Genomic DNA, 27,500 nt, shown 5'->3' on the forward strand with positions numbered 1-27,500 from the left:
TTTATCGCCCTCCTGGTGGGAAGAATGGTTTTTTGGACTCTCAGAGTCTGTTATTAGAAGAAGGGCCGAGTCAACAATCATTTGTAATGCTTGGAGATTTCAATTTTCACTTGGAAAAAACCTGATGATCCGGACACAGCTAGACTAAACAACATCATGGCTATAGGAGGCTTTGAACAACTGGTCTCCTCTCCTACTCATATGAAAGGTCACACCCTAGATGAGATATTTTCACTTGGAAAAAACCTGATGATCCGGACACAGCTAGACTAAACAACATCATGGCTATAGGAGGCTTTGAACAACTGGTCTCCTCACCTACTCATATGAAAGGTCACACCCTAGATGGGATATTCTCAAACAATAATGACCTAGTTAATATCTCCACCCTCCCTATCACCTGGTCTGATCACTTTGTGGTCAAGTTTGAACTAAATAGTTCTAGGAGGTATCTCACTGGCCTTAAACAGAACAAGGAGATTACTACTAGGGCATGGGCCAAATTAGATGGCAAACAATTGGAATCTTCCCATGTTGATTCAATGTACACAGTTCCGCAGGACATTGAAGAAGCAACATTTTTGTATAACAAACGGATAGTCGATGCGTGTCTTAATTTAGTACCCCCTAAAAAATGGACAACGAAACGGGCCTCCCCTACCGCACCTTGGTACTCAGGAGAGCTCAGGGAAAAAAAATTATTATGCAAACATGCCGAAAGGATATGGCGGGAAAACTATGCTACGGCTGACAAAATAGAATTTAAACTAACTATCTCCAATTATAAGCAATCCCTTATGTTAGCTAAGAAAGAATATTTTTCTTTACAAATAATTAGGGCTAAATCCGATTCCAAGGAGCTGTTCAAAATAGTTATTAAACTGTCCAGTCCCAGGACACCAAATGATCATGCTGCTCCTGACTTCTGTAATGTAGTCGGGCGTTTTTTAAGTCGAAAGTTGAAACAATTTTTCTTTCCATGTCGGAATTGATCGATAAAAATCAGACTGACTTAAACTCAAATAAATTGGAAAATTCTCATCCACTTGGTAGGACCTTGGATTTTTTTTCCCCTCTGGCAAAGGAGGACACTGTGAAATTGCTGAACAGTATAAAATCTGGTGCCCCAAGTGATCTGTCCTACATGGATCATCAAGCAGATCGCTGATATTGTCTGCAGGGTTTTGACACCATTGTTCAACGATATATTTTTATCTGGAATCTTTCCTAATCTTTGGAAAAAAAAGCTTCAGTGTTCCCAGTGCTTACTGAAAAAAAGTGTCTTTGGATCCCAAGGACCCAATTAATTACCGTCCTATCTCCAGACTTCCCTTGCCAGCTAAAATACTAGAAAAAGCTATAAATAGGCAACTTAGTGATTTTCTCCAATTTAACAACTCTCTGGATTCCTCACAATACAGTTTCAGAGCTTTTCATAGCACTGCGCTGGCGCTTCTTAAATCCACAGAGAAAATCAGAGAGGCTGTGGATAAGGGAGGGAATGCGATGTTGATCCTATTAGACCTCTCCGCGGCCTTTGATACCGTTCATCATAAGGTATTACTTAATCGGCTATCAGAGATCGGGAAAGGTGGTCGAGCCTGGAATTTGTTAAACTCTTGAAGGACAGGTCACAAACAGTTGAACTAAATGGCAACATCTCTGAACCCTTTTCTTTTCCATGTGGGGTGCCGCAGGGCTCAGCCCTTAGCCCCACACTTTTTAACATCTATGTGGCACCCCTGGCTGGCATTATTAGATCTTTTGGGTTCCAGCTCACCTCCTACGCTGACGACACACAAATTGTGCTGTTGGTGATGGAGGGAGCTGAAAAGGAAATAGGTGCACGTTTTTCTGATTGTATGGAATCCATCTCTATGTGGATGTCGGTCAATTGCCTCAAATTGAATTCAGCTAAAACTGAGGTTCTGAGATTTGGTATTAATCCTCGGATGTGGACACCTGATTGGTGGCCTGACAATCTTGGTCTCTGTCCTACACCTTCTAGGAAAGCCAAAAATCTGGGTGTGGTGTTGGATAACAAACTCACTATGGGGGACCGGGTGAGTAAGGTAACGTCGGGATGCTCAATGGTGCTCAGAAAGATCAGGAAAATTAGGTTTTTCCTATCTGAAGGGAGTCTGAGAACGGTGGTGACTGCATTAATACTGTCACGCCTTGACTATTGTAATAGTCTATATCTCAATATGCAAATACAACATCAAAATAGGCTGCAGGTCATTCAGAATGCTGCAGCCAGACTGCTGACCCGGACTCCCAGGACTGTTTCAGTCAAAGGAGAATTAAAGAAACTGCACTGGCTCCCAACTCATCTGAGATCTCGTTTCAAAGTGGTGTGTATTGTTTTTAGAGCCTTGAACGGGATTGGTCCAGAGTTTCTTAAAAATAAGGTTTCTTGGTACATCCCTAGCAGAACTCTCAGATCTACTGGTGCTAAGCTAGTGAAAACCCCCGGTTTTAAAAAAAGTAAACTGGGGAGGCAGAAGTTTTGTAAATAGTGCCTCCAAAATCTGGAACGAACTCCCCTTCATGTTGAGAAATACCTCTGATTTTAGTTTTTTTAGGAAAAATCTTGAGACATTGCTTTTCTCCCAGTTTTAGTTCTCGGTTATCAGTGCTCAGCGCCAGGACACCGTATGGTAATCGTGCGCTCTAGAAGTAATAATAACATAACATAATTGTGGACAAGGGGTTTAGGTATTGACTGGTTAATGTTAATGTTAATGTTATTTGGCATTTGTTAAGCGCTCGTACGCCCGGAGGCTTCATGGCGCTGTAGTAAGGAACAGGCGTGGCCATCGGTGGGTGAGGATAAAGCAGCTTAGTGATGCGCCTGGGTAAAGAGCCAGGTCTTCAGAGCGTGTCTGAAGCTGAGGATGTTATCACTAAGTTTCAGGTGAAGAGGGAAAGAGTTCCAGAGGACAGCGGCAAGATGGTCAAAGCAGCTGCCTCCGAGATGCTTTTTCTTGTAAGGAGGGATAGTCAAAAGGGCTTTATGAGCAGACCGGAGATTACGGGGAGGACTATATTTTTTAAATAGGTCTCTAATGAAAAAGGGCCCGATGTCGTGTAGAGATTTGAAAAGGATACAACCAGCTTTGAAGGCCACACGTTGCTCGACCGGGAGCCAATGCAGTTGTTTCAAGCCAGGTCTGACTGATTGCCTTCTAGGAATGTTCAAGAGGAGTCTGGCTGCCTGGTTTTGAACCAGCTGGAGGCGTTTAAGCTCTCCAGTTTGGAGCCCAAGGTATAGACTGTTGGAAAAGTCCAATCTGGACAAAACCAGGGAGATAATGATCTGAGTGAGGGCAGCTTGGGAAAAGAAGCGGGCGATTTTTTTTATTTTCTTCAGCTGAAAAAAACTGGAGGAAACAACAGCTCCAACTTGTTTTTTCAGAGAGAGGTCCTCACTGATGAAAATGCCGAGGCTCTTGACCGAGGATGGTCATGTGGTCTACCCCAGGGAAGGATGGTGTTGAAGACAGGTATGCTGGTATGTAGGTCCATGGAGTTAATGTTTGAGAAGTTTAAGTATCAACATCCTAAACAATAGCTCAATGTATGGGCTCGTTAGGGGGGGGGGGCGATGTGGGGCGCAGGAGGCCCCCCTGACCTTTATATTCCACTCCCTGATGTGCAGCAGCACTTGGCTGCTGTTAACAAGCAAGATGCCAACAACAGAAAAAGATGTAAAATAAACAGACAAGCATTTATTTAAATGTCAATTGGTGTCAAAGAAAGGAAATAACTTGAGTCTGCACCACTTAACTTTAGGACCACTTACATGTTTAAAGCCATCTCGCAGCAAAAGTGTAAAAGTATGATAAATACTCTTAAAGTCAAAAAGTGTAATTAACAGGCAGAACCTATTCACTTTAGTAATCAGATTAGATCAGTGCATTGAAAAGTATTATTTTAAAAGTGATGGTTTTCAGACATGAATTTAGAATCATTTATTCTTTCCCTCATCCTGACAACAACAGTGAACTAAAGAGGCAAGGTAGTTGTTATGTGCCCTCTTTGGGTAACCTGGGTTCATATTTAACAAGTAAACAGTTTATTAAATCAAACACAGGAGAAGGTTTTGTACAGCGTGCATCCTGAAGTAGTGTATTCTGAAGTTGTGTATTTCGAGGTCCTTGTATATGTGATAATGAAGAAAAAGGAGAGAAAGTGAAATAAAACTATTGCCTAGGACCACACAGTTTGATAAAGTGGGGAAGCCGTGGATTAACTCCTTCGCTGCCTCCCCCGTGCCACAGCCTTTTTTGGCTATTTGGGGTAGTTTGCGCTTAGGCCCCCATACCTTTTTGTTCACATAAGGTATCCATGCCAAATTTGTGTCGTTTTCTTCCAACATCCTGAGGATTCTAAAGGTATTCAGAGTTTGTGGATTGCCCTCGAGGGGACTGAGTAATTAGACCTATCACTGCTAAATTTTGGGTTTCTTGGTAAGAATGGGAAAAAAACTGCTGCAGATGACAGCATCTGGTACTTTCCCTGCAAATGGCATCAACTAAGGGTTTGTGGTGCTAAAATCACCATTTTCCCAGCTTTCAGTAACAGGTAGACTTTTGACAGAAAACCAAAAAGTTCTACACAGTTTTGACATTTTAGTGGGACATAGCATATTTTTTGTGCCTTCAACCTACTTCCAGTTAGTGGTAGAAATGGGTGTGAAACCAATAATGGATCCCGGAGAGCTATACATTTCTAAAAAGACAAAATTCCCAAAATCAGCAAGGTGTTATTTGCGTAGGTCCTTCAAGGTTTTCCTATAGAAAGTAACAGTTAAAATAAAAATAATATTGAAATTCAGTTGAAATAAATCACAGGAAACTGATAAAAAAAATTCCGATGTGCCTAGCTGTGGATTTTGGACCCAAGCTCAGCTGACACCTAAGGAAACCTAGCAAAACTGTACATTTTTTAAAACTAGACACCCAGGGGAATCCAGAATGGGGCGACTTGCAATGCTCTCACTAGGCTCTGTAGACCAGAATCCCTTGCAAACCTCAGACTTTGTATAAAAAAAAAAACACATTTTCCTCACATTTCTGTGATGGAAAGTTCTGGAATCTGTGGGGAGCCACAAACCACCTCCCAACCAGCATTCCCCCAAGTGTCCTGAAAAAAGATGGCATCTGACTTGTGTCAGTAGGACTAGTTCCAGTGACACGAAACGGCCCAAAACGCAACGTGGACACAATTTTTTCCAATGAAAACTGACCCTTTTTTCGCAATGTGCCTAGCTGTGGAATTGGACCCTAGCTCAGCCAGCACATAAGGAAACCTAGCAAACCTGTGCTTTTAAAAAAAAAATAGACAGCCAGTTGAATCTAGGACGGGGTGACTTGGGTGGCTCTCACCAGGTTCTGTTACCCAGAATCCCTTGCAAACCTCAAACTTTGTAATTTTTATTTTTTATTTTATAACACATTCTCCTCACATTTCTGTGATGGAAAGTTCTGGAATCTGCGGGGAGCCACATAATTCAAACAAATCTCCCAATAAAAATGGTACCTCACTTGTGTGGGGAGACCTTGTGCCCGCAACAGGAAATGGCCCAAATCGTACTGTGGACATTTCAAAATTATCGATTGCAAAAAGACATGGTTTTGAGAGGGAGTCACCTGCGCTTTTGGTCCCGGGCTTGGTGGCCATCTAAGGAAACTTACCAAACCCAAACATTACTGAAAACTAGACAGCCGGGGGCAGTCCAAGGAGGATGGTTGGCGTGGATATCTCAATACTTTCTTATCCAAAAATCCCTTGCAAACCTCATGTTTTGCTTTAAAAAATGTAAATGTTCCTCACATTTGTGTGTGGGAAAGTTGTGGCATCACTGGGCCGACACAAATTACCTACCACCCAGCACTCCCTCTTGTCTCCTAATAAAAATGGTAACTCAATTGTATGGGTGGGCCAAGTGTCTGCGACAGGGAGGGGCCCAAAACGTATTGTGGAGACATCACAATTATCTATCCCAAAACAACATGGCTCTGAAAGGGGGGCACCTGCATTTTTATTCCTGGGCTCGGCGGCCATCTAGGGAAACCTACAAAGTCCAAACATTTCTGAAAACTAGACCTACCCGGCAGTCCAGGGAGGTGTGGCTCGCGTGGATCCCCCAACTTTTTCATACTCAGAATCTCATGCAAACCTACTGCCAAATGTTTATGGGGAGGAGGGGGAGCAAATGCCCTTGCCCAAGGGGCCACCCCCTCCCTGGTGTCTAGTGGGTGGATCCCTGCTTGAGGATCACCCTACTGTGGCGATCCCAAAGCAGTGATCCACTTGGGTAGGGCACCATTGGAAAGGGGAGATTCTCCCCTTTCCAATGATACCTCTCCCGTTTGCCTATGTGCTCGGGAGGGCTGAGATAGCCCCAGGAGCACGTAAGCAGTGAAAGTGAAATGAGCAGATTGGCTCATTCCACTTTCAGTGTAATGACATTGGCGCGCCATGCGTGCCGATTATCACTACACTGAAGGAAAAGAATGCCTCAAGCACCTGGGGAAGCTCTTCCCAAGCTCCAAGGCTGGAAGAAAAAAAAAAAATCCCTCTGCTGTTTACAGCAGAGGGATTTCTGACTGCTGTGCCAAGGACGTAATGGTTACATCTTTGGCACAGCAGCACCGCAGCCGAGGATATAAACATTACGTCCTCGGCATGCAAGGGGTTAAACCAAAGTTTTCTGGTTTCACACTGTGCAATTCAAAAACTAGATGTATATGCTCTGCTTCCCTTACACCCATCTTACTGCAAGTCCCTTTCCACGCCCCCACCCAGGCCCAACCGCACCCTTCTGTCATCAATGCGGCCCTCGGTCACATCACAGACCACAACTTTTGGCTCTTGGGAAAATGTTTACGAGTACCCATGGTTTGAACTTGCCAACTGATGATCCTTTTACGGCAAGAGAGAGAATTGATTCTATCCTTTCTATCGATCACAAGGACAAGTATTGCACATTTTACAAGTGTGGGCGAGACCATCATTGATTTGGCAGATGCTCAGCTGGGTGACGCGTGTTGCCAACTGTACCCCAGTGAAGGCTGAACTCAGAAGAAGATGTGGTCTGCAGAGGATGAGTCTTGAGGACTAGTTTGGTTTCGAGTTCTACATAGGCTTGGCTGTCTCCAGGAGAGTGGTACATTAGATAGAATTTCGTTGGGATGGAGTCCAGTATTGAATGAGGGGCTTTATTGCGCCAGGTCTCCGAGAGGAATAAAAGGTCAAGGTTCTTGGTTGTGAGGCGGTCCAATATTTTTATCCTGCACTTTTCTGCTATTGTGGAGGAGAAATGGGAGGGAAGACTGAATAGTGAACACAGGTAGGTCCTCGTGCCAGCTTCCACACAACAGTTCTCTTGTCCAATTTGCCCACAGTCCGCTACCCTCAGCTGCCTACCTGCGGCCCGGTTTGTGCCGCCTCTGCTCGTTTTTTGCACAGTTTTGCATTTTCTGCTAATTTTTCTGCCCGGTTTTGCCTTTCCTGCTCATTTTTCTGCCCCATTTTGCCTTTCTTGCTTTTTTCTCTATCATTTTGCCTTTTCAACTTCTTTTTCTGCCCTCTTCTACCTTTCCTGCTCGTTTCTCTTCCCCCTGTTTTGCCTTTCTCTGCCCTCTTTTGCCTTTTCTGCTCTTTTTTCCTGCACTCAGTCAAACTTATTCTGCTTGTTTTTCTGCCCTCGTTTTGTCCTTTTCTGCCCTTTTTACTGCTCTCTGTTCTCCCCTCTTCTACTGTTTTTCCTATGCTGCCTGTTTTACTGCCCTTTGTGTTGCCATTTCTACTACCTTATTTTTCTGCCCTCCGGTTTGTCTTTCTCTGCTCGTTGCTTCCCTCTTCCCGCAGTTTCCTCAAGACCTGGTTTTTTTAATCGGACCCTTCACCTCAGCGTCGATACCCCCAGGGGTGACAGTGCAGTGCTCTACAAATGCTGACTGAGGTAGATAAGGTATGAATTTTGATAAGTCATTTGGACAGTATCTTTTCATTGCTTGGCTGATTTTCTTTCCCAGACCATATATGGTAGGTATACTGTGGTGTTTTTTATAAAAGACTCTGGAGCGATTTTGTGTCATAATTTATTAGAGGAGAATTTATGTCCTCTTCAGATAGGTCTTGTCTTTATCTTTTAGGTTTCAGTTCCTTGTTGTTTCTATGGGTGGTGCCAGGATGTGTGTGGGCAAAGATGTAGATATGAGGGAGTGGTGGGAACAACAGATTGGAGATCTGAGCTGATACATTTGACTTCCACAGACAGCAGGTTTATTTCTTGGAGAATAGCATTGATGTTAGAGATCAGACAATCTGAATTATTGGAATGGGGATATGTGACTCTGCCGATGACCAGTATTTTGGTTTTAAGAGTACAAATGGGACTGAAGAGGTAGAATATGGCTGACAGTGTATTGTGTCATAAACTGAGCCAGATTAAAGTTGAGGTTAGTGCTTGAGGGTGTCAGGGTGTGTGTGTGTGTGTAGGCATTGGGGCGATGCAGCATGGAGTGGATTACAGCTGTAGATTCCATTAGCCAGGAAGAGTCCACTTGGTCTGATGACATGTTTCCCTTCAGTGGGGTTCTAAAGCAGGTTTGGGGAGAGTGGGTGTTGTGATCAAGTTTGTGGCAAGAGTCGAGGCCAGTGTGGAATCCTGGATATTGGAGTGTGTTGAGTTCAATATGTTGCATTGGCTACCAATGAGTGTTTCAGCCAGTTGGATGTTCTGGATTAGGTGGTAAAGTTGTTTGCGATTGTAAGAACTATGTTCTAGGGTACATGGAAAGTAGATGTTGAGAGGTATGTGTAGGGGTGGTCGCTAGGATGTGAGATAAGGATACATGGATGTGTTTGAAGGTAAAAGAAGTGAGTGATTAATAATCAAAGTGCCAGAGTGGGATTTTAGATAACTGTATTTCAAACAGACATTGAAATCGGTTTTAAAGCATTCATCAGGATGTGCCAACTGGTATATTTTGGGATGGTAGCTTCTGCATCGAATGGATCAGATGGGGTTATGTTTAGTTTCTTGTCATTCGGGATTTTAGACATGCGGGAGACAAAGAGGAGAACGTCTCAGTCCAGAGAGGAGTGTAGCAGTAAAAGGAGTTCTAAGCGAGCCTCTTCTAGGACACTGGTATTAGTCAGAGATGAAGGTATTAGGCAGTGTTCCCAGGAGCTCGAGTTTGAATTTCCTCATTGCGCTTTTGGAGGGACTAATATATAGGATAGGTATCCTATTTTGACCAAGTGGGAGGAAGAGTGTTTAATGGGGGACATGTCTGTTGCACAGACCTTTCTGTGATGTTGCGATTCCACTAAGCCTAGACGACTGGCTTGCAAAGGTGGCAGAGGAGAAATATAAACAGGCGAGGGATCAATAAGTGGAATAAGGAGGAGGGTTCAATATTACAGTTCAGCATTTTCCACTTCCCTTGGAAAGGGGAAGTAATGGACATTGGAATCTAAAACCGATTGAATACACCCCAGCTAGTCTTCACGGGGTGGAAGCCTTCAGTTTTGGGCATGTCTTTTTTCTCTTTTAGTGGGTCTAAATATTTAGGTAGTTCATTTTCTGTTTCAGTTGTGTCCCAAGTGCAGGTTGTAGCTTGTCCTCAGTTTTGCTGTTAGTGCATACCATAGAAAAGATGGCCACCTCGCTGTATAGACAAAGGTGTGTGTGTGTGTCCAAGAAGGGTGGTGGGGGTTGATTCTGGATCCTCAACCAGGGGAGGAGGGACTAATGGCTGCTGCTCCGGATCACACAGATAAAGAAACAATGTCCAGGAGTTTTTGGGATGCTGAGAAGCCATGTTGAATCGGACAGGGGCAGCACAGGCCCCAAATCATCCTCACCCTGTAACAGCTTCTACTAAGAGGTCTTTGATATGGAGACCCTCCCCGTCCACAGAGGCATTGCATCTGTATGTACGGGACCTGTCCGTCCAAGCAACACCTGGAACAAGTGGAACCAGCGACTGGGCTCGAGCTGCCAGTCACTCAGATTTAACAATCAAGGGAGGACACACCGGAGCCACAGGTTAGTATTAAGCATCGAGGGCTCTCGCTATCATTCCTAGTCTCCTCACTTTAGGCTTGCCCCGCTGGACTCGATGCAGGTGTGACAAGGGTTAAACCTAAGTGTGCTCTCCGGTCCCAGTGGCAGATCGCTCTGGGGAAAATAGTTACAATTGCCAGAAAAATTGACTTAATGTACCCTTTGCTTTTGCACAACAAAACCAGCGAGCATGTGCTCCAAACGCATTGTGCCACTCGTACAAGTCTTTGAGATGATACACAAAATCAGGGCACATATTAAACCAATATGAGGGAGTAGTCCTTTAGCACTGAAGACAGCGTCTTTGAAGGTCAACCGCCGCGCTGTGAGATTAATCCTATGAAACAAGAAGCTAAAATCAGAAGAAACGTACGCAGAATAAGCAACAGCGGCTCAATCAGTTATCGAGGAAGACGTTCCTTGTGGTGGAGCTAAATGACCACTTGGAGACCAAGCGCAGCGACCAACAGTAAGCGCTTAGCGAAAGATATGAATTTCTAAGGCTGTCGAGTACACAATCATCCATTCATATGTTTGATCGATATATGCACCTATGGCAGACTCTAGTTTCAGAAACAAAATGATACAAAGCGCTGGCAAAGCCAATAGGTCTAGCCTTCGCCATGCAGCATTTTTAATTTATATTTTTGCAGAGATATGCAATAGACATTAAATATAATAAAAGGTAAACCCGTCGCCCATCTAAAGGTTGTGTGCTATGCTTGCAAAAAAAAAAAAAAAAAAAGTAATGATGAAAAGTAAGTAGAGATTGCTGTGCCCGCCCAGGCACCGAAGTGGACCACTTTCTAGGCGGATGCCCACCTGTGCAAGAACGAAATGCCATCACTCACAGTGATGGGAGCCAATTACCGAAGTGACCCGATCTATTACCCCAATGCTGTAGGATGTGTTGGACGACGGCAAAATATGAATGACGCTTGAACAGACCAATGGACAGAGAAGGCTGACCAAAAAGCACATGTGTAGGTATATAAAGACACGGGCATTTTAATGATTTGGTTTTTGGGGGGGGGGGGGGTGAACTCCTGTGGAAGGCGAGACAGCTAAAGCCGCTTCTGTACCAGAGCTAAAAACGTGCCATGCTGTCCTAACGCAGCGCAATTACAACGCACCGCATTCATGTTGGCGACAGCTGGTGGCGAGCACGGACAGTCCCTCGCCTCCGTGCCTGTCGGTTCGGAATTGATGCTAAATGAACAATGACGCCCCACTTACATTGATTTGTGCAGGTCTGCAGAATCCCCTCATCTGCGACTCTAAATTCCCAACAGACTTATTCAGACGAGAACAGACCAAGCGTGAAAATCAAACCACACGCAAACCCATGTTTCACCAGCCCGTGGCCAACACCCTCCCCACCCACCTCCCAACAAACTGCAACTGTAAATTAGCTGGCCAGTCGGCTTCATGAATTCACCGCAAGGTCATTTAAAACCCTGACCAAGAGCGAATGGAGAAGACGTGAGCGCACTCTGGAAGCGACAGACTCCCGATCCGAGATGGACTGTTCCGTAATTTCAGGGCCTCCCAATACCAAATGTGCAACAAATCGAGAAATACAGAAACAAATGAGTTTGGGAATTACCGATTCATTTGTAGGAAAGCAGCCGGCATGCCCTGGTCTCAGGTCAGCAGTAAATTCACGTGGAGAGCACATCATTGCGCCTTCCTTCGTCAGAGATAACCTGGAAATCGCCCCAACGCCTCTGTGCTCGCCAGGACAAAATGTAATGCTCACTTCGGGGAAACGGGGAAGTTTATCAGTCACGAAAAACACAGGCAAGCACCCGTGAATGGATAAATGTGGAAAAAAATACTTTAAAAACAATTCATAAAAACTACCACTGTCAAATGTGCAAGTACCAAAAGCAACACTGCTAAATCTTACAGTTCAATACGAAAACACTGCTCACAAAAGCTTGAAAAACATACCGCATAACTTCAAGATAAACCCCCGGAAAATGCGGTGGGATTCTGAACAATAGGAATAGAACGCCATGTATTAATTCAAGTTGTGTTCTCAGTTACATGCATACAGGATATATTTCCCTGGTATCTATACTTTTATCTCATAGGGACTTAGAATGACTAGAATTGAAACTGCGGTCATTCTCATCATGTACTAAATGTATTGCCATTGTTTATATGTGTGTATGCCTTTACATTTAATAACTTTGAAATGTCTCATTTGGAACATGTGATATTGTAGTTGATATTAATTTTCACCTCTTGTGTCATAGTCAACAGTCATTACATGTGATATCGTTGCCTTTATCTGTTCCGCCTTATAAGGATTACAATGCCTTTGGAATGTTGGCGTTTTCGTCACAGTACTTTTTATAACACCTCGTTTGGCTTTTCCTGTATGTGTTATATCGTCTTCGTTTTCACTTATAAACTGAAAAATATATTTCTTTTGTAATTATAAAATAATTTCTATAAGATGATGCCACTTGACAAAAACCGGGATGCGCTGCACGTAACGTCACGCATGCGCACTGTCACTACACACGTTCTAGTGTTTCACTGGCGCCCACGTTATAAGGTACTTCCGGGTATGCGCACGGTGCAAACACCGAAGAAACCACACGCGAGGTGATTGAGGCTGAGAGTCCGGGATGTACTCGTCTTAGGTAAGGGTGAGCCTTTACTGTTTTGTTCATTAGTTTGGATAGATACAATTCAAGAACGAAGTTCACAATAGAATGGTTTACATATATTATATGCTCCTCACAGATTCGAAGCGCTTTAATTGGCAATACTTGGACGACCGTTTACTTTTCTGAGGACGCAGACGGTCCACATAATTTGCTAAGACCTACCGGGTCGGAATTATCACCGGTATTAAGGTAAGCCTTATTGTGGTTTTATCTTCAGGTGATATAGATATGCGTCTCACATTCAACATTTTGGGGACATTTAAGGTTATATGTTCCCTCATGGTAATTGATTTTCTTCCTGACTAATAGGTCTGATACACCCGCAACACTTATAGAAGGTAGGGGTTTAATAAACCGTTCGCATGCTTTCTCTTACATGTGGGGCATTATAAGTACCCCCTAATCTCGTGACGTCAGGAGACACAGCTGATGCACACTGTTATAGGGTGTTGTCGTTTTACTTTTAAACACACAATTGATTCACAATGGATTTACGCACATATCGTGATATATGTTTGCTGATTGTCACACCGTCACTTAATAATATTTTGAAACTTTGCAACTTTATGCATGTCGATTTCTACACACTCTCTCGGTCTTTTGTCAAGCTTTTCAGACGCTATCCTTAATACTGCTGCTCACAGATCGGGCTTCTATATATCCCTTTATAAGTGAATCGAATCTTATCCTAAGACACTTTGTGCTTATTCACTGGGTTTTACTTCAACCCACTACTTTTGATTCCCTAACAGGATGCAATCACTTTTTAACAGGTGCCTTTTCCTACCATCCACAAATGGATATTTAAGAGTGGGCATGTCTGAAATGTTATATAAAGAATTTGTGTTGTGATACGCACTTTATGTATGTTTTTTCACCAGCCCTGAAGAAGTCTGGGGTTTTGTGCCCCTTGACGAAACACGTGTTGGCTGGTTGGATCTCCTAACTCTACATAAACAGAGAGACTGAATACAATCCTGTTTCCTGTGGTCCATCGCTCTTGCAATTACTCTGTTCATTGAATGTTTGTCGATTTATTATGCTAATACGCATTATACACTCACTAAACGTGTGCACAGCTTGCATTTTGTTTGTACGAGTGGGCTTTTGGTCCACCATTAGAGGGTTTTAGGGGTAAATTTTCCCTCTTCTGTGGCACCGTTTCAGATTTATTCAGGCTCATACAATAACGTGATCAATAGTGTGCTCAGTAGTAACCTGACATAAGAATAACACCCCCCTGTTTGTGTTTCATTGATTCTGAATGCGTAACTGAATGGAATCTTTACTCTGCTAAACGGACACAAACACACCCCAAACACGGCAGGCATTTATCACACGATGGTTCCCTCTATCCGAGTTAGGACCCAGTCTTTCCTCTCTTGAAAGACATGTCCAGCCATCATGTAGTCTTGTTGTATTGTCTATTGTATTATTGGGCTTATTTCCTCCCGCAAAAAGTGTGCCCAGATGGAAAATGCACCCCTATACCATAGCAATGATAGTTTGGGTAACACACATGCAAATAACAAAAATATAAAATTACACCACGGGGAAAGATGCACTACTGACTAGCCTCTGAAGGGGCATGATTAGCAAGAAGTGTAGACAGGTCAGGAATCTTTTATTACGCCATCAACCAAACGGGGTGGGGGGGGGGGGGTTTTGGGGGGGTCGCGGGGGAACGCACAAAGAAACAAGAAACTACAAGCATTCACTTCATTTAGTAATTTGATAGGTAAATGGTGGAGATGCCACTGATCACTGCCATACACCCCCCCCCCCCCCCTGCCTCACCATCACTCCAGCAATTCAGGAAGGACCTCAAGACATGGATGTTCAATCGATAGAACTGGCAGTTTACCAGACAGCACCACATGGATGAAGCAGCCATGCTCTACAAATCCTGATTGATTGATTTCTCACTCCCCGCAGTGAACCGCACCAGTAAAGTTTTCACACCAGACTAGTCTAACAGAATTGAGACTGGTCACCTACCAACCAAGGAACTTTGAATCACCTGAAAACCAGCGTAGTGAGGTACACACAAAATAAAAATAAATTTTATACAAAGATAAACCACCTGTGTGTGTCCACAGAAAGACATTTATTAAAGCTGTATCCAGTGGCGAATCGTGAATTACACTTCACTATGGAGAAATTATAGCTGCCAGATTGACTCAATGAGAAAATAACTATCCATTCAGTCAAGTCTGGCTACAAAGTGAATCCCGTCTGTTGGCTAGAATCCTAGGGCAGTTGAAAGGACTTCTGTGCTTTATGTGCATAAGGACAGCAGAGACCAACTCACTATGAAGCAATGGTGGGACAAGCCCGTCACTCCCATACAGGACCATCAATGCCTTCCTCAGGAAGAAATCTGGCTCACTCGGGTATGTAGAAAGTCAGTCCGATGAGAGGTGCCAAAGGGACTTAAAGGGGCATCAAAATGAGTTAATGACTGGCACAGACAGAAGCTCATCAAAACGCCATGGAGTCAACCGAGTACGGCTTCCGGTTGATGGCTGTAAGAGAAATCCATTGTGCAATTCAAGCATCTGCCAGAGAGCGAGATGCTTAAAGCAAAGTAGCTAGGCTAGTGGGCTCACAAGCACTCAACTGCTTTCAATCAACTCACAAGAGGGTTTATCTTTTGGTGCATTATTCATCTTTGCTTTGATGTGCTGCTTTGGTGCAGGCCTTTGCTACAAAACCTTGGCCACCTCTGTCTGATGGCTTTCAGGTACATCAACAATAAACAACAAAATGCCAATACTGATAACAATTCGCCTCTCAACAGCAGCACATTGAAATGAACCAATGTAACCACAAGACCTCTGTTTCCATATGAGTTAATCAAAATGTATTCATCAACATAGTCACATCTATGAATTCCATGGATTTAATTGGAAAGCATTTTAAAAAAAAGTTATTTTCACCAAACTAATTTTTCTTTTTAAAGCATATCTCCACCCACCGTCAATCCACTTTCATACACATTCCATTCAGCCATTACTAACATACTTTCACAATCGTCCACTACTCCCACTCAACACACATTCCAGCAGCCTTCCACCCAGCCCACTTTACACGAATACAAAACAATACCCAATTTGATTGTGAAAGTATGTTAGTAATGGCTGAATGGAATGTGTATGAAAGTGGATTGACAGTGGGTGGAGATATGCTTTAAAAAGAAAAATTAGTTTGGTGAAAATAACTTTTTTTTAATGCTTTTCAATTAAATCAATGGAATTCATAGATGTGACTATGTTGATGAATACATTTTGATTAACTCATATGGAAACAGAGGTCTTGTGGTTACATGGTTTAATTTCAATGTGCTGCTGTTGAGAGGCGAATTGTTTATCAGTATTGGCATTTTGTTGTTTATTGATGAATTGGGGTTCAGCCTTACTGATTGGAGTCCAAACCCTTTTTTGCTGGTCGGTTATTCAGGTACATCAAAGCATAGGAGTAGCCGGCTGTGGCACGGTGAGCCTAAAGTCAACATGCAGATGTCAGGTCCTCCTGGACCTTAACCACCTTTGACACGGTCTCCCATCACATTCCCATCACATCACATCACATCACATCCTGATCAACAGGCTCCACCAAATCAGAATCCAGGGAGACGCCTTCAAATGGATCGCCTCATACCTCACCAGAAGAAACCACTGAACTGGTCTCCCATCATTCACCTGGGAACCCAAGAAGATCCTCTGCAGCATCCCAAAGGATCATCCCTCAGTCCCAACCTCTTCAACGCGCACATGACCCACCTCTTCTCCCAGCCAACATCGTCAGATCACACAGACTCAGCATCATTTCCTAAGCCAACGACACCTAGCTCATTCTCTTGCAGTCAGGAAAGCCCCTCTCACTCCCCCCCCCCCCCCCCCCCATGCCACCAGAGCTAATTTACACAGATGTACGACATCGCTGTATGGATGAAAGAAAACTGCCTCAAGCTGAACACAGACTAGACAGAAGTCCTCATCTTGGGGAACAACACCTCACCATGAAATGATGCATGGTGACCTGCTGAACTCGGCCCACCCCCTCATCAGACAGATCGCATCTGCAATCTCCGCATCATCTTGGACAGTAAGCTATCCATGAAGGAAAAAGTAAACACTGTCTCATCCACCTGCTTCCACACTGTACGCATGGTCCGCAAGATCTTCAGGTGGCTCCCAGTCGACAGCAGAAGGACCATTATGCAGGACCTCATCAACAGCAGGCTAGACACTGGGAACACTCTCTACATAAGAATCACTGCACACCTCCTGGAGAGACTACAGATCATATAAAACTCAGCAGCAAGACTCACCCTCGACCTTCCCAGACAGACACACCTAACACCCCACCTTAAGAAACTACCCAGGCTCCCGATCCAGACAAGATGCCCGTTCAAGATGTTGACCCACGCATACAAAGCCCTGCACAAAGAAGGTTCAGTTTACATCAACAAAACTCATGACCTTCCACCAATCAACCAGACACCTACGATCCGCCCCCCTCTTCCTCACAGACGCACCCCCCTCCCCCCCAAATCAATCTAGCAAACAGCTCCTTCTCACATCTGGCATCCAAAGCTTGGAACAACCTTCCCCCTGCACCTCAGGAACACCTCATTACTCAAGCAACTCAGGAGAGAACTCAAGAACTGGCTGTTCGAACAAACAAAATCACCTTGCAGCAGCAAGCAAGAGAAGAGTTTTGAGATACGCACAGGTGATTTGCAGTGCTTTATAAAAAATGATTGATTGATGTGGACACAACAAACTCCACTTGTGCCATCTAAAATGTTTGTGAGATATTTTTGGAGGAGACATTTGACCTAGTCACAGTCAAAATTGCTGTGGAACTTAATCTGTGAAGTACAGAGTAACCACAAGAAATGAATAAATGAAGCACAGAAATAGATACCAGTGTGCCGGATGGCACCCAACAAATTCTGATGTCATGTCCGGTAGATGAAGTTAAAGACGAAGCATCATGATGACCTGGATCACGCTGCAGAGATATAGGGGGGAAAACAAGTTTTCCAGGACAGTCTGACACCTGGAAGGCCATTGATAAAGAAAACAATCTGAGGAAAGCTATATCATGTCACACCAAAAACATACCCATTTCTTTACTGCAGAGCCACAATTGTGTTCATCTGTGAAAAAATGGTACAGTTAAAACATGGCCTTTGCTTTAAAAATTTCAATTAACTGCTTTCCAAGAAACAGATGGCCGAAAATCTGTTGCCTACCACAAACCTTTGCTCTGTCACCAAAAATGCATTCACACATTATATAGGGATGTAATACACTTAACTGCAAAAATACCAAAACTGATTCATTTTAGGTTTTACCTTGGCCATGGTACATGAGAATGACACTTTGACTTCTGGCCATTGGAGATGAAAAGGCTTTGAATGGGAAACAAAATAGCTCCTCTGTTGCAGAGTAGGGGTTCGTACGAATGTCGTTCAATTTAAACAATCTACCTTTTCTTGACATTGAATGAGTAACTGTGTACGGAGGCTGATGTGTCGGCAAGCAGGAAGTATGGTCCATTCTGCACATTCAGCATTTGGCAAGAATTTCAAGAAAACCATAAATGGCAAAGGTCTGTGGAGCTGCCTGAAAATGAGGTCTGCCTCTGAACAGCACATATTCACAAAGTAATGGAAAAAAGATTTATTGACAAACAATTCCTTCGATTCAGCACCAAAATGTACACTATTACAAAGGCGTGCACTGTCAGCCCGATATGTATTGTGGAATTGTGTTACAATATTGTGAGCTCGCATAGACCTCCAACCTGTCAACTACATATTTTAATAAAATAAAATACAAAAAAAAAAAGTGACACCCTTGTCTTTGGTGATTGGTGTAAAACATGGCGCGACAACATTAAAAACAAGAACAGTGTGTGCACGCTTCTTGCGCTCTAGTGTTTTATGATTCAGTGCTAGCTCCACCTCCTCTTCCTTTGCTGCATTCAATTGGCCGAAACAAAGAAAAACATACAATTTAAAAAAAACATTCCACTACAGAGCCTAATTTAGGCTGCTTATTAACGTCCAGTATTCTAAATAAAAGAATACATTGCTCATACCATAATAATGAAACTTCCTTCCAAAGAAAATCGACTCGACCTGCTATAATGTATCTACAGCTATGAGCTGAAATAGCCTAACACATACATCAATCTTTAAGTGCAGCAGAACCAAGGGAGTTCTAGATGCGATCATGTTGGACTGGTATAACTTGGAAGTATATAAAAGACCAGCATGGCCCATCACCTGGATATCTGCGCAGCCGCAAGGTTTTGACGCGGCGATGAGGGTAGCTACCTTGTGGTGCTCGCGCAACTTGCAGAAGCATACACCGGTAGTGCCGTTCAACTGAGTGTGTAAATATATACCAGCAGTATAAAAAATACAATCCTCATACATCATGGCTAAGCGCACTACAGTAAAGGCAAAAAATAAAAAAACAAATCTATTTAGACACATTTTCCTACATTGCTGCAGACAACAAGGTCTGCTAGACTCCTTCGGCACTCCCAAAAGTAAAAGAAAGCATTTGGTTGGAGCGATACTCGCTGCAGTCATCGGTCCAGCAAGCAGGCACGGGTTTAACTTGCTCTATTCTGCCTTTCTGCATAACTTTTTGAGGGCTTTCATAGCGCTCTGCGAAATTTGCAGAGTGCTTTAAGGTTTCGGTGCCATTTGGGTTGAATTGAGGCATTGCTTGGGTGATGCCTATAGGTTTAAATTTTTTTGTTACATTGTCAGAAGGCTTAGGGAAGCAGAACGGAGGACACTCTCCTTTTTGCCCTTCCCAATGTAACTCCAGGTCAAGCTTCTTTTGAATCTGGTCTGCATAATACTGGTAGGAGCCAGGCACCTCGGAGGACTGCTGGCTATTTCTCAAGAGAGATAAATTGGACGGTCTCACCATCTGTCTAGGGCTCTGGTTACTAGCCGCTCTGTTCTCTGGCCTCCCCTGAAAAAGCCTTCTGTCCGGCCTCTGCGGATCGCTTTCACATGGCACAGATGTATGCAAGCCACTACTCCAAACAGAAGCGTCACCATTGTCAAGCATATCCCATCTCTCTTCAGCCTCTGGAGAAAGATCATCATTGTAGTGTAGTGACCTCAACCACTTAGCAGCCGCTTCTCCACCTTCTGCATAAAACGGCGGGGCCCTTTCCCTGCTGCTACTGAGCTCAGAGGACAGAAGATCTTTCTTGCCACCCCTTTTTACTGGAAGTTCACACGACCTAAGGCCACTTTTTGACAGGCGCAAGTTGGCAAGCTCGAATTCCAAGCTTTCTGTGTCAAGTGACCGACTCCGCCGGTTAGGAGACAAAGGTGCTGGCATCGAAGAGCCAAGTCTATAGAGGCTGAGATGGCGGGGAAGACTGGACACGCCCCATTCGCAGCTTTGAAGCGTGCTCTGGGTGTCCATGTGAAAAATATGCTCATCACATTCAGCAAAAGATTCTTTCTGCACAAAGCTGCTCTCAAAGTCTTCAAATGATGCACTGATCTCTTCCTCTGCGCTAATTTCAATCTGCTGGTCAAATTCACCTTCCCCTTCATTTTCAACATCCACTATGTCAAAGTTGACCATCGTTGGAAGAGTGGTGAGATTCTGAGTAAATGAGGAACCAGAATCCGAACTCCCCAGGCTTTCAGAGAGACTAGAGAACAAGGTACCATTGCTGGTGAAGTCCACCAGAGCCTGACTAAAGCTCACTGCCTGCTCACACTCCAAAATGTTGTCTTGACTTTCGTCAATCACGCCATCATGAGGTTCCTTGGACAAGCCGCTTCCCGGGTGGGCTTTTCGGCCGTTCAGATGCATCTCTGAACCATTATGGCCATTCGAGCCCAATGCCACATCATCAGCATCCAAATCAAAGTTACAGCCACTTTTCGTTATGTGAACATGGCCGCTAGACAGTGTTCTTTGGTCAGAGCTTTCACTATAGAACCTACTCAAACAAGGCAAGGACATCTCTTGACAGTCTCTCCAAGTTGGATGCTCAGTTCCAGAATCTGAAAAAGCATCATTAACACTAGTTCGGCTTGAATTTTGAGAGACCACCTGATCACTATTAAGGCACCTTTGTTTTCTGCCAAGTGAGGCAGCTGTTCTATTTTTACATTCAGCAGTTTGCTTGATACATGGTCCTTGATTTGCATATTCACTCTTCTTAAAAATGGGCTCCTTGTTCTGATCCCACTGCAGAATCTGCTTCTGAATTGCAGCTAATCTTTCTTCCTCTGTTTCCATGGCACCCATTTGCTGCCCAATAATTTGCATCAAATTTATATCACTTGGAAAGTTGCTGTCTAAAAAATGGTCAAAAAGCTCTGGACAATATGCCTCATTTTTAAACAAGGATTTTCCTCCAAGAGGGGGACTCATGAGGCTATCGTCTGCCTCGTAAAACTCATAAAGCGCGTCCCCGCTGTAGCTGTCTCTGGGAAGACGGTCCTTCTTGAAGTCATGACTGACGCTGTCTCCTGTGTCGTCATCAGGCCCTGGGGTGTTGGAATCATAATAACCTTCGTCACTATTGGGTGCAGAACCCTGGTGGTCACTCTGCGGCGTTAGGTCTGTGGCGTCCATGACACCTGCTTCAGCACAGAGGCGAGTCATCTCCATCTGAAGTGGAGGGGCAGGGTCTGAAACATCCTGCACCTCCAAATTACTTTCGTCAGACCCTCGGTCACGGCTCGCATCCCCTTCGACAGCCTTCTCCCACAAATGCTGCAGGTATTCGTCTCCCAGCTCATCTGGAGTTGCCATTTCTTCGCCTCCTCCTTGATAGGTTACAAGACAAGAGCTCCTTTTGGTCAGCTCACGACTCCTCTCTACAGACACTGTGCTGTCAGCAATGCTGTCAATATCTTGGTCGGCAATGATATCTCCACAACCAGTAAAGGAATCGAAACTTTTGAGAGAGGAAACGTCATCGAATAAGAGGCTGATATGTCCTGCCGAGTGTGTCGATACTGGTTCAGTATCCTGGTCATCAGAGTGAATAATTTCTGGAACGCTACCATCATCAAATTTGGCACAAGCAGGGACTGCGTCCAGGATTACATGGTTACTCTCAGTTGCGGCCACATTTTCTACAGTGGGCTTATGTGCGGACCACGTTTCTGCACCTACATTCAACTCCAAATCTTTATCAACGACATCAATGTCCAAGTGCGTGTTTATTTTGCTCAAAATAATTTTTTTACTTGGACTTTCTATCAACACTGCAATTTGACCTTTGTCCACTGGATTAAGAGCATTTATGTCTTGGGGAGCAGCTGGCTCGATCCTTGGCTTTTTATTGACCTCATTTACGCCTGCTGGCAATACATTCAACTCCAGCGGGTCTTTATCAGAATTATGTGCCTTGCTCTTTTTGTGTCGCCGCATCCCACTGAACAGTCCTTTTAGGCCTTTCTTTGCTTTGGGCAAAGATAAAGTCTTGTCTTCTTTCTGTTTGGAATCCAGACCCTCTGTGCTGGTCCATGACGAGGCCCTGGGGTGGTTGAAATCAAGATTGGCACCGACCTGAATTCCCAAGTGAGCACTCTGAGAGCTTGGAAGCGTTTTAGAGCCACGATTCTCATGCGGATTCAACGTGGTCTCTCCATTGGAAATATTCTCCAAAGGCCCTCTTTTCGCTTGGCCATAGCTGACGTCACTGATGCAGTCATGGGTCTTGCTCTTACAGAGGCTCTTCTTCAGGGCTCCCTTTCCAGAGCTCTTAGTCCTACTACTGAAGAAGTTTGGAAGGGTGCAAATACTCTTGCGTACCCCAAAGAACTTGAACGACGTTTTCTTCTGCTTTCCTGGAAGCGGCGGATCAGGTGGGACAGCAGGAACTTCAGCCTGCTCCGCGAGCGGAACTACTGCTTGAGCTTGCCTCCCGGAGTCTGGGACTTCACAGCACACAGGATTTGTTTCAATGGTCGCCTTTCTGCCATCATTGCTCGAGCAAGTTTCCATGGCAACAGACGAAGATTCAGGTGTGGTTAGCTGGCGACAAGAACAGCAGATCTGGTATTCGTTTCCTCTTCAATCTGTGCAGATGGCATCATCATTAAGGATCTAAAAAAAAAAAAAAAAAGTGAAAAAATATCAATGCTAGCCTCAAGATACAAGTCTTACACATCTTCTACATGGGTGCATTTAACAGTTCTGCCTGCTAAAAATAAGTAGACACTAGGAAAAGCAAGATTTTAATCTCCATTTCCCGCTAAATGTTTAATTCATGTGAAATGAATGCCTTTTGCATCAACCACATTTTTAAGGCTGAACTAAACAATACTGCACTGCGTAAGGTTTGTGTAACTGGCACACAGCTGCATAAAACACCACGTGTGGGATTAGAAACTAAAAGGATGACACTATTCAGGACATGGTGGCTGCAGAATCACACAGAGGGTGAAACCTTTGCTTCAACTTGCTTTTCATATGTTTTCTGGCAACAATCGGACACCGCATCTTTGCCTCACCACCACCAATCTCTGCACAAGTTGATCAGAAGCTGAGACAAACAAGATTTTAGGGGACAAACACAACTCAAAGCAATTCAAAAGAATGGTCTTCAAAGTGATGCACTAACAGCTGGAAGCGAGACAAACATGTGGGCAAAAGGCCTTCATTTAAGTATCGATCTTTAAAAGATCCTTGTTGCTAAAGTGCACGTTTTCAAAGCAGCTTTAACAACTGCTGTCTTTACAAGTCTACATGAAAATACATGATGTGTGTGTATATATATATATTTTTTACTGTACAAATGGCAAAAGACTTTGTCCTTTTCTATCTCGGCGTGGATGGCACTGTGCTAATCCTATGCTTAAAGATTTTGATAGAAAAACAGACATTTGAGGTGAGCAGATCTAGAGTGTCGCTGGTGTTGAGAGTGCTCCATACAGGAGCTGCTTTCCACCTAAACTTGAGAACTACCCAGAGTTCTCTGCTTCTTTTTTGCATATATATCTATATCTTTATTCGATCAAAAATAGGACCATTCACATCATAAAAACGATTCATAAGGCTAAAAACAGTTAAAATTATACTAAAAATATTCCTTTTAACCCCTTCAGCGCTGCGCGGATTCCCCCGCGGTGCTGAAGGGTTCTAGCGCGGGCATGGTCATGACGGAACGGTTCCGTCATGAGCACAGCTCAACCGATGCTCATGACGGAACCGTTCCGTCATGAGCATCGAAGGGGTTAACAAAAGTTCATATAATAAAGCAGACTTGTACTTCTTCCAATATAAATTCAAAGTACACAAGATCATACCATGAGGGCAAATTAGGATAAAATAACAAATCTAATTTTCACCTAGATGCATTTTTTTTCTAAGCGACTGATGTTTTGTTAAGAATGGGGAATGCAAATTGCAAATGACTGAGTGGTTGGATGGGTAGAATGTGTGGTGCATGGGTTCAATGGAGGACTTTGTGAGCAGGTGACCATCACAGAAAGGTTTGCAATGCTTTTTAATGTATACATTAATATTACTTAAAATAAACTTTGAACTTAGAAGATTCTCTGGTGTTAATTTTGGCCAGGTACAAAACTGGTGACCAGCAGGAGTTGGGAAGCAGCGTGAACAGCTAGCCCACTGCGATGGGATATTGACATTAAAACATGCCACTGTCATTAACTGTGTACATAGCACAAAGGTTGCAATATCCAGCAGGGCCCTGAATCGGCAGGGTACGGCAGACCATTCCTTTCACCTCGTGCATCGGTCACAAACAGAGCATGCGTGGCCATCAGAAGAATAGGTCACGTGCAGCATGGTCAGTGATGGTCTGCTAAAGCTTGCGCTTGCGCACAGGAGCACATGGAGAGGGAGAGAAGCCAGTGGAAAAAAAATACAAAGCTTGGTCAGGTGAGTGCTCACCAAACCCATTAGGCATGTAAGGAAGTGTTCTTGTGCAGTGTTCGTGATGAGATCTGAAAGTGGACTAGGCGCCTGGAACTCACTGGCAGCCATCTTGAAGTACAGTTCAGGTTTTAAGATATCTGTATAAGAGCAGGACATTTTTGCTGGGATGGAGAGAACCATTAGTTGATACTTTGTTTCAAAGGTGCACTATTGCCTACAAGTGCATGGAAGAATCTACTGGTTTTAAACTGTGTCTACTTCGACTACTCTTGACTGGTGGCTACTTTATTTACTAGCTCTTCTTGAGTGCACATTTATTGAAAGTGTCAAGCATTCCTACACATCTGTTTCCGTTGGAGCCAGGTGATCCTCCGATGGAGTGGGAGATGCGGCTAGATCTAATCCAGGCATATGTGGACGCGTTGGAAGATGGTGGGTGCACTGCAAAGACCATCATTGTGGCAGCACTGCTGGGGTGCAGCTGTTTCAAAAGAATTAAACATGTATGAAATGAAATACAATACCAGCATTTGTTAAGCACACAGCTACCCCCGGAGAGGTGTCCCAGCGCTGGGGGCCGTCAGGAAGATTAAGCGAGCAACTGCCCAGAGCCACAAGGTGCTGGGCTAACCTGCAACAGGCGATCGAACAATGTGGGAGAAAGTCAAGAGTCCAAGAGAGACTTTAAATATATTTGAGATGTCAAAGGAAAAGTGAGATAATTGCGTATGTGGTTATTCGAAGTGTGTTGGCCATAACCTGTGACTGAACACTTTATGTACGAAGCGAAGAGGTGCCTTGTGATCAAATGTTAATGAAAACTTAATCAAAGAAATGACAAGAAGCTCTATGGGCAGGATCAGATATAATCACCCTTCAGAAGGCTACCAAGTACTGTTAGAAGCATAAAGTAGTCAGAGAATTAAGTTCAGAAAGTCCAAAAAGAAATGGGTAGTGAAGTTAATGTTGTAATCTTACTCAGGAGAAAAAGAAAGAACAAAAGGAGAAGGAAAGAACTCTCCCAGGGGGAAAAGGAATGATGCTACAGATGTTTCGGTTTCAATCATTTAGAAAATGCGAAGAATTGCCCCATGAATGACAAAATTTTTTAATCGCTGCAAAGAGAAGAGACATTTTGGGAGAGCGTTTTAATGTGGGAAGAAGTAGTAGTTGTGGAAATGTTATGATTGAAGAGGTGGAAGTAGAAGATGGGGTCCTCTCATGTTTGAGTGAAGGCGTTTATGGGAGAGTTGCCTTGCTGTGGTTTAAAAATGGATAGGGTGAATGCCATCGTGGATGTGTGGTGCATGGTACACTATAAAAAGGTAAAACGTTGTTTTACCAACCATGGCCAGCATGCATGTGGTAAGCTGCAACAAACCACATCCTCCGCTTATTCAGGGCAAAACATTGCAATGAAGGATTACATTGGGGCCCACTGGGAACACAAAGGGAGAATAACCAGCCGTGAAGGGCAAGACCATTTTTGGGTGGCCAACCCAAAAGGTATTGGGACCAAGATTAGACCGACAGCAAATCCACCAAGCGTATATAGTAGGAAATACATGAAACAGTAAATATACGGACTTGGAGAAGGAGTATTTAAAATATGCTCTGGACCGTTCCAAGGGTTCAAATACAACATTATAAATAAAACATGATGCTATTTACGCGACGATGCTGTTGCACTGTCTCATGTAGAGATTGCTACCTGTATTCCGGGGGGAAGGTTGCCTAGGGTAATGTGGAATGCACAGAGGAGGAAGAGGGCCGTTAAGGAGCCTAGTCTTTTACTCACCTGTGCCCGTGAGTGACTTCGTTTCTTGAGAAGGGTCATGAGTATGCATGAGAATTTCCTTTCGACTTATCGAAGTTAATTCCAGGATGTTAGCTGGCTGATAAAGGTATCATAGAAACACAGACAGACGTATGATCATAACCGGGGAATCCCTTATGGTGGACTCACTTACTACTTCACAGATATAATTCAGTATTAAGAGAAGACTCATCACCCACATAGAATAGTGGCATGCTTCATCCTAAGTGCCTCCACCTCATTAGGGTAGGTAAATACCACTCGAATGGGCTGAACTGCTAGCTGGGAAATAGTTATAAAGTGCGACTATGCCAAAGGGGGTCGACCCACTTAACTGCTTTATGATTCCTGTATGTACCGTATATAAATAAAAAACAAAAAAAACAATTACTATGGGAATTATCTAAAGGGATCTCCTTTTATTCAGAGGGTAACCATGTCATGGTTTAAGGATGCGCCTCGAAATGCAATGGTTCATACAGCCAATCAGTTATCGCGGTTGACTACATATTTCGGCTGATTCTAACCAGCCCGAATGGTCCTCCGGCTTTCTGCTGGGCCTTCAAAACCCTGCTAGTATGCTTCAGACTACAAAAAGCATGCACTCAAGTAGAGGCATAAGGTTTTCATAACTGTTGTTTATCATGTCAAAACTGTGAAGTAAATCCAGAGTAAAAAAGGCATTTGATTAACACATGCTTAAACACTGCCACACACCCATTAGTGATCACTGGAAGAAAAAAAGAAAAAAAACACGGGTTCCCATGTAGAATTACATATATGCTCAATACATCAATGCCCAACAGCAGCCACGCTGGTGTACAGCATGGCTAAAACATACTGGCAAAGTCAATAACTCTTGCATAGGCGAGACCTACAGGCTTTGCCAACACGGGTTTTATATGAAATACATGGGGGTCGGGGGAGTGGAACGTGCAAACAGTTGGATGGGGGAGGAGGCTTGAAATGTGGCATGGAAGGACTGAATGAAGGTTTGG

General features: G+C 43.8%; 1 protein-coding gene and 1 long non-coding RNA gene across 4 annotated transcripts in view; one reads left to right on the forward strand and one right to left on the reverse strand.

Annotated features, from left to right (window-relative positions):
- The first annotated feature begins 12,681 nt into the window (after window positions 1-12,681).
- Window positions 12,682-27,500, forward strand: part of LOC146829576 (uncharacterized) — a 182,099-nt gene continuing 167,280 nt past the window's right edge. Inside the window, exons 1-4 of one of the 2 annotated variants that reach the window (XR_014962011.1) lie at window positions 12,682-12,738; window positions 12,842-12,954; window positions 13,075-13,103; window positions 13,647-14,407. This is a non-coding gene — a long non-coding RNA (uncharacterized LOC146829576). Of the gene's footprint in view, window positions 12,739-12,841; window positions 12,955-13,074; window positions 13,104-13,646; window positions 14,408-27,500 lie in introns of those variants that run through there. The other variant, XR_014962012.1, reaches the window with a different exon arrangement.
- The window catches only part of AMER1 (APC membrane recruitment protein 1), a 39,367-nt gene continuing 30,310 nt past the window's right edge, over window positions 18,444-27,500 (reverse strand). For both annotated transcript variants that reach the window (XM_085608278.1, XM_085608279.1), the window contains exon 2: window positions 18,444-22,889. In XM_085608278.1, the coding sequence (XP_085464404.1) occupies window positions 19,311-22,787 (3,477 nt within the window). In that variant the 5' untranslated portion in view covers window positions 22,788-22,889 and the 3' untranslated portion in view covers window positions 18,444-19,310. The remainder of the gene's footprint in view (window positions 22,890-27,500) is intronic.

The sequence above is a fragment of the Triturus cristatus genome, chromosome 5_2 (assembly GCF_964204655.1).
Source record: "Triturus cristatus chromosome 5_2, aTriCri1.1, whole genome shotgun sequence".
NCBI lineage: Eukaryota > Metazoa > Chordata > Amphibia > Caudata > Salamandridae > Triturus > Triturus cristatus.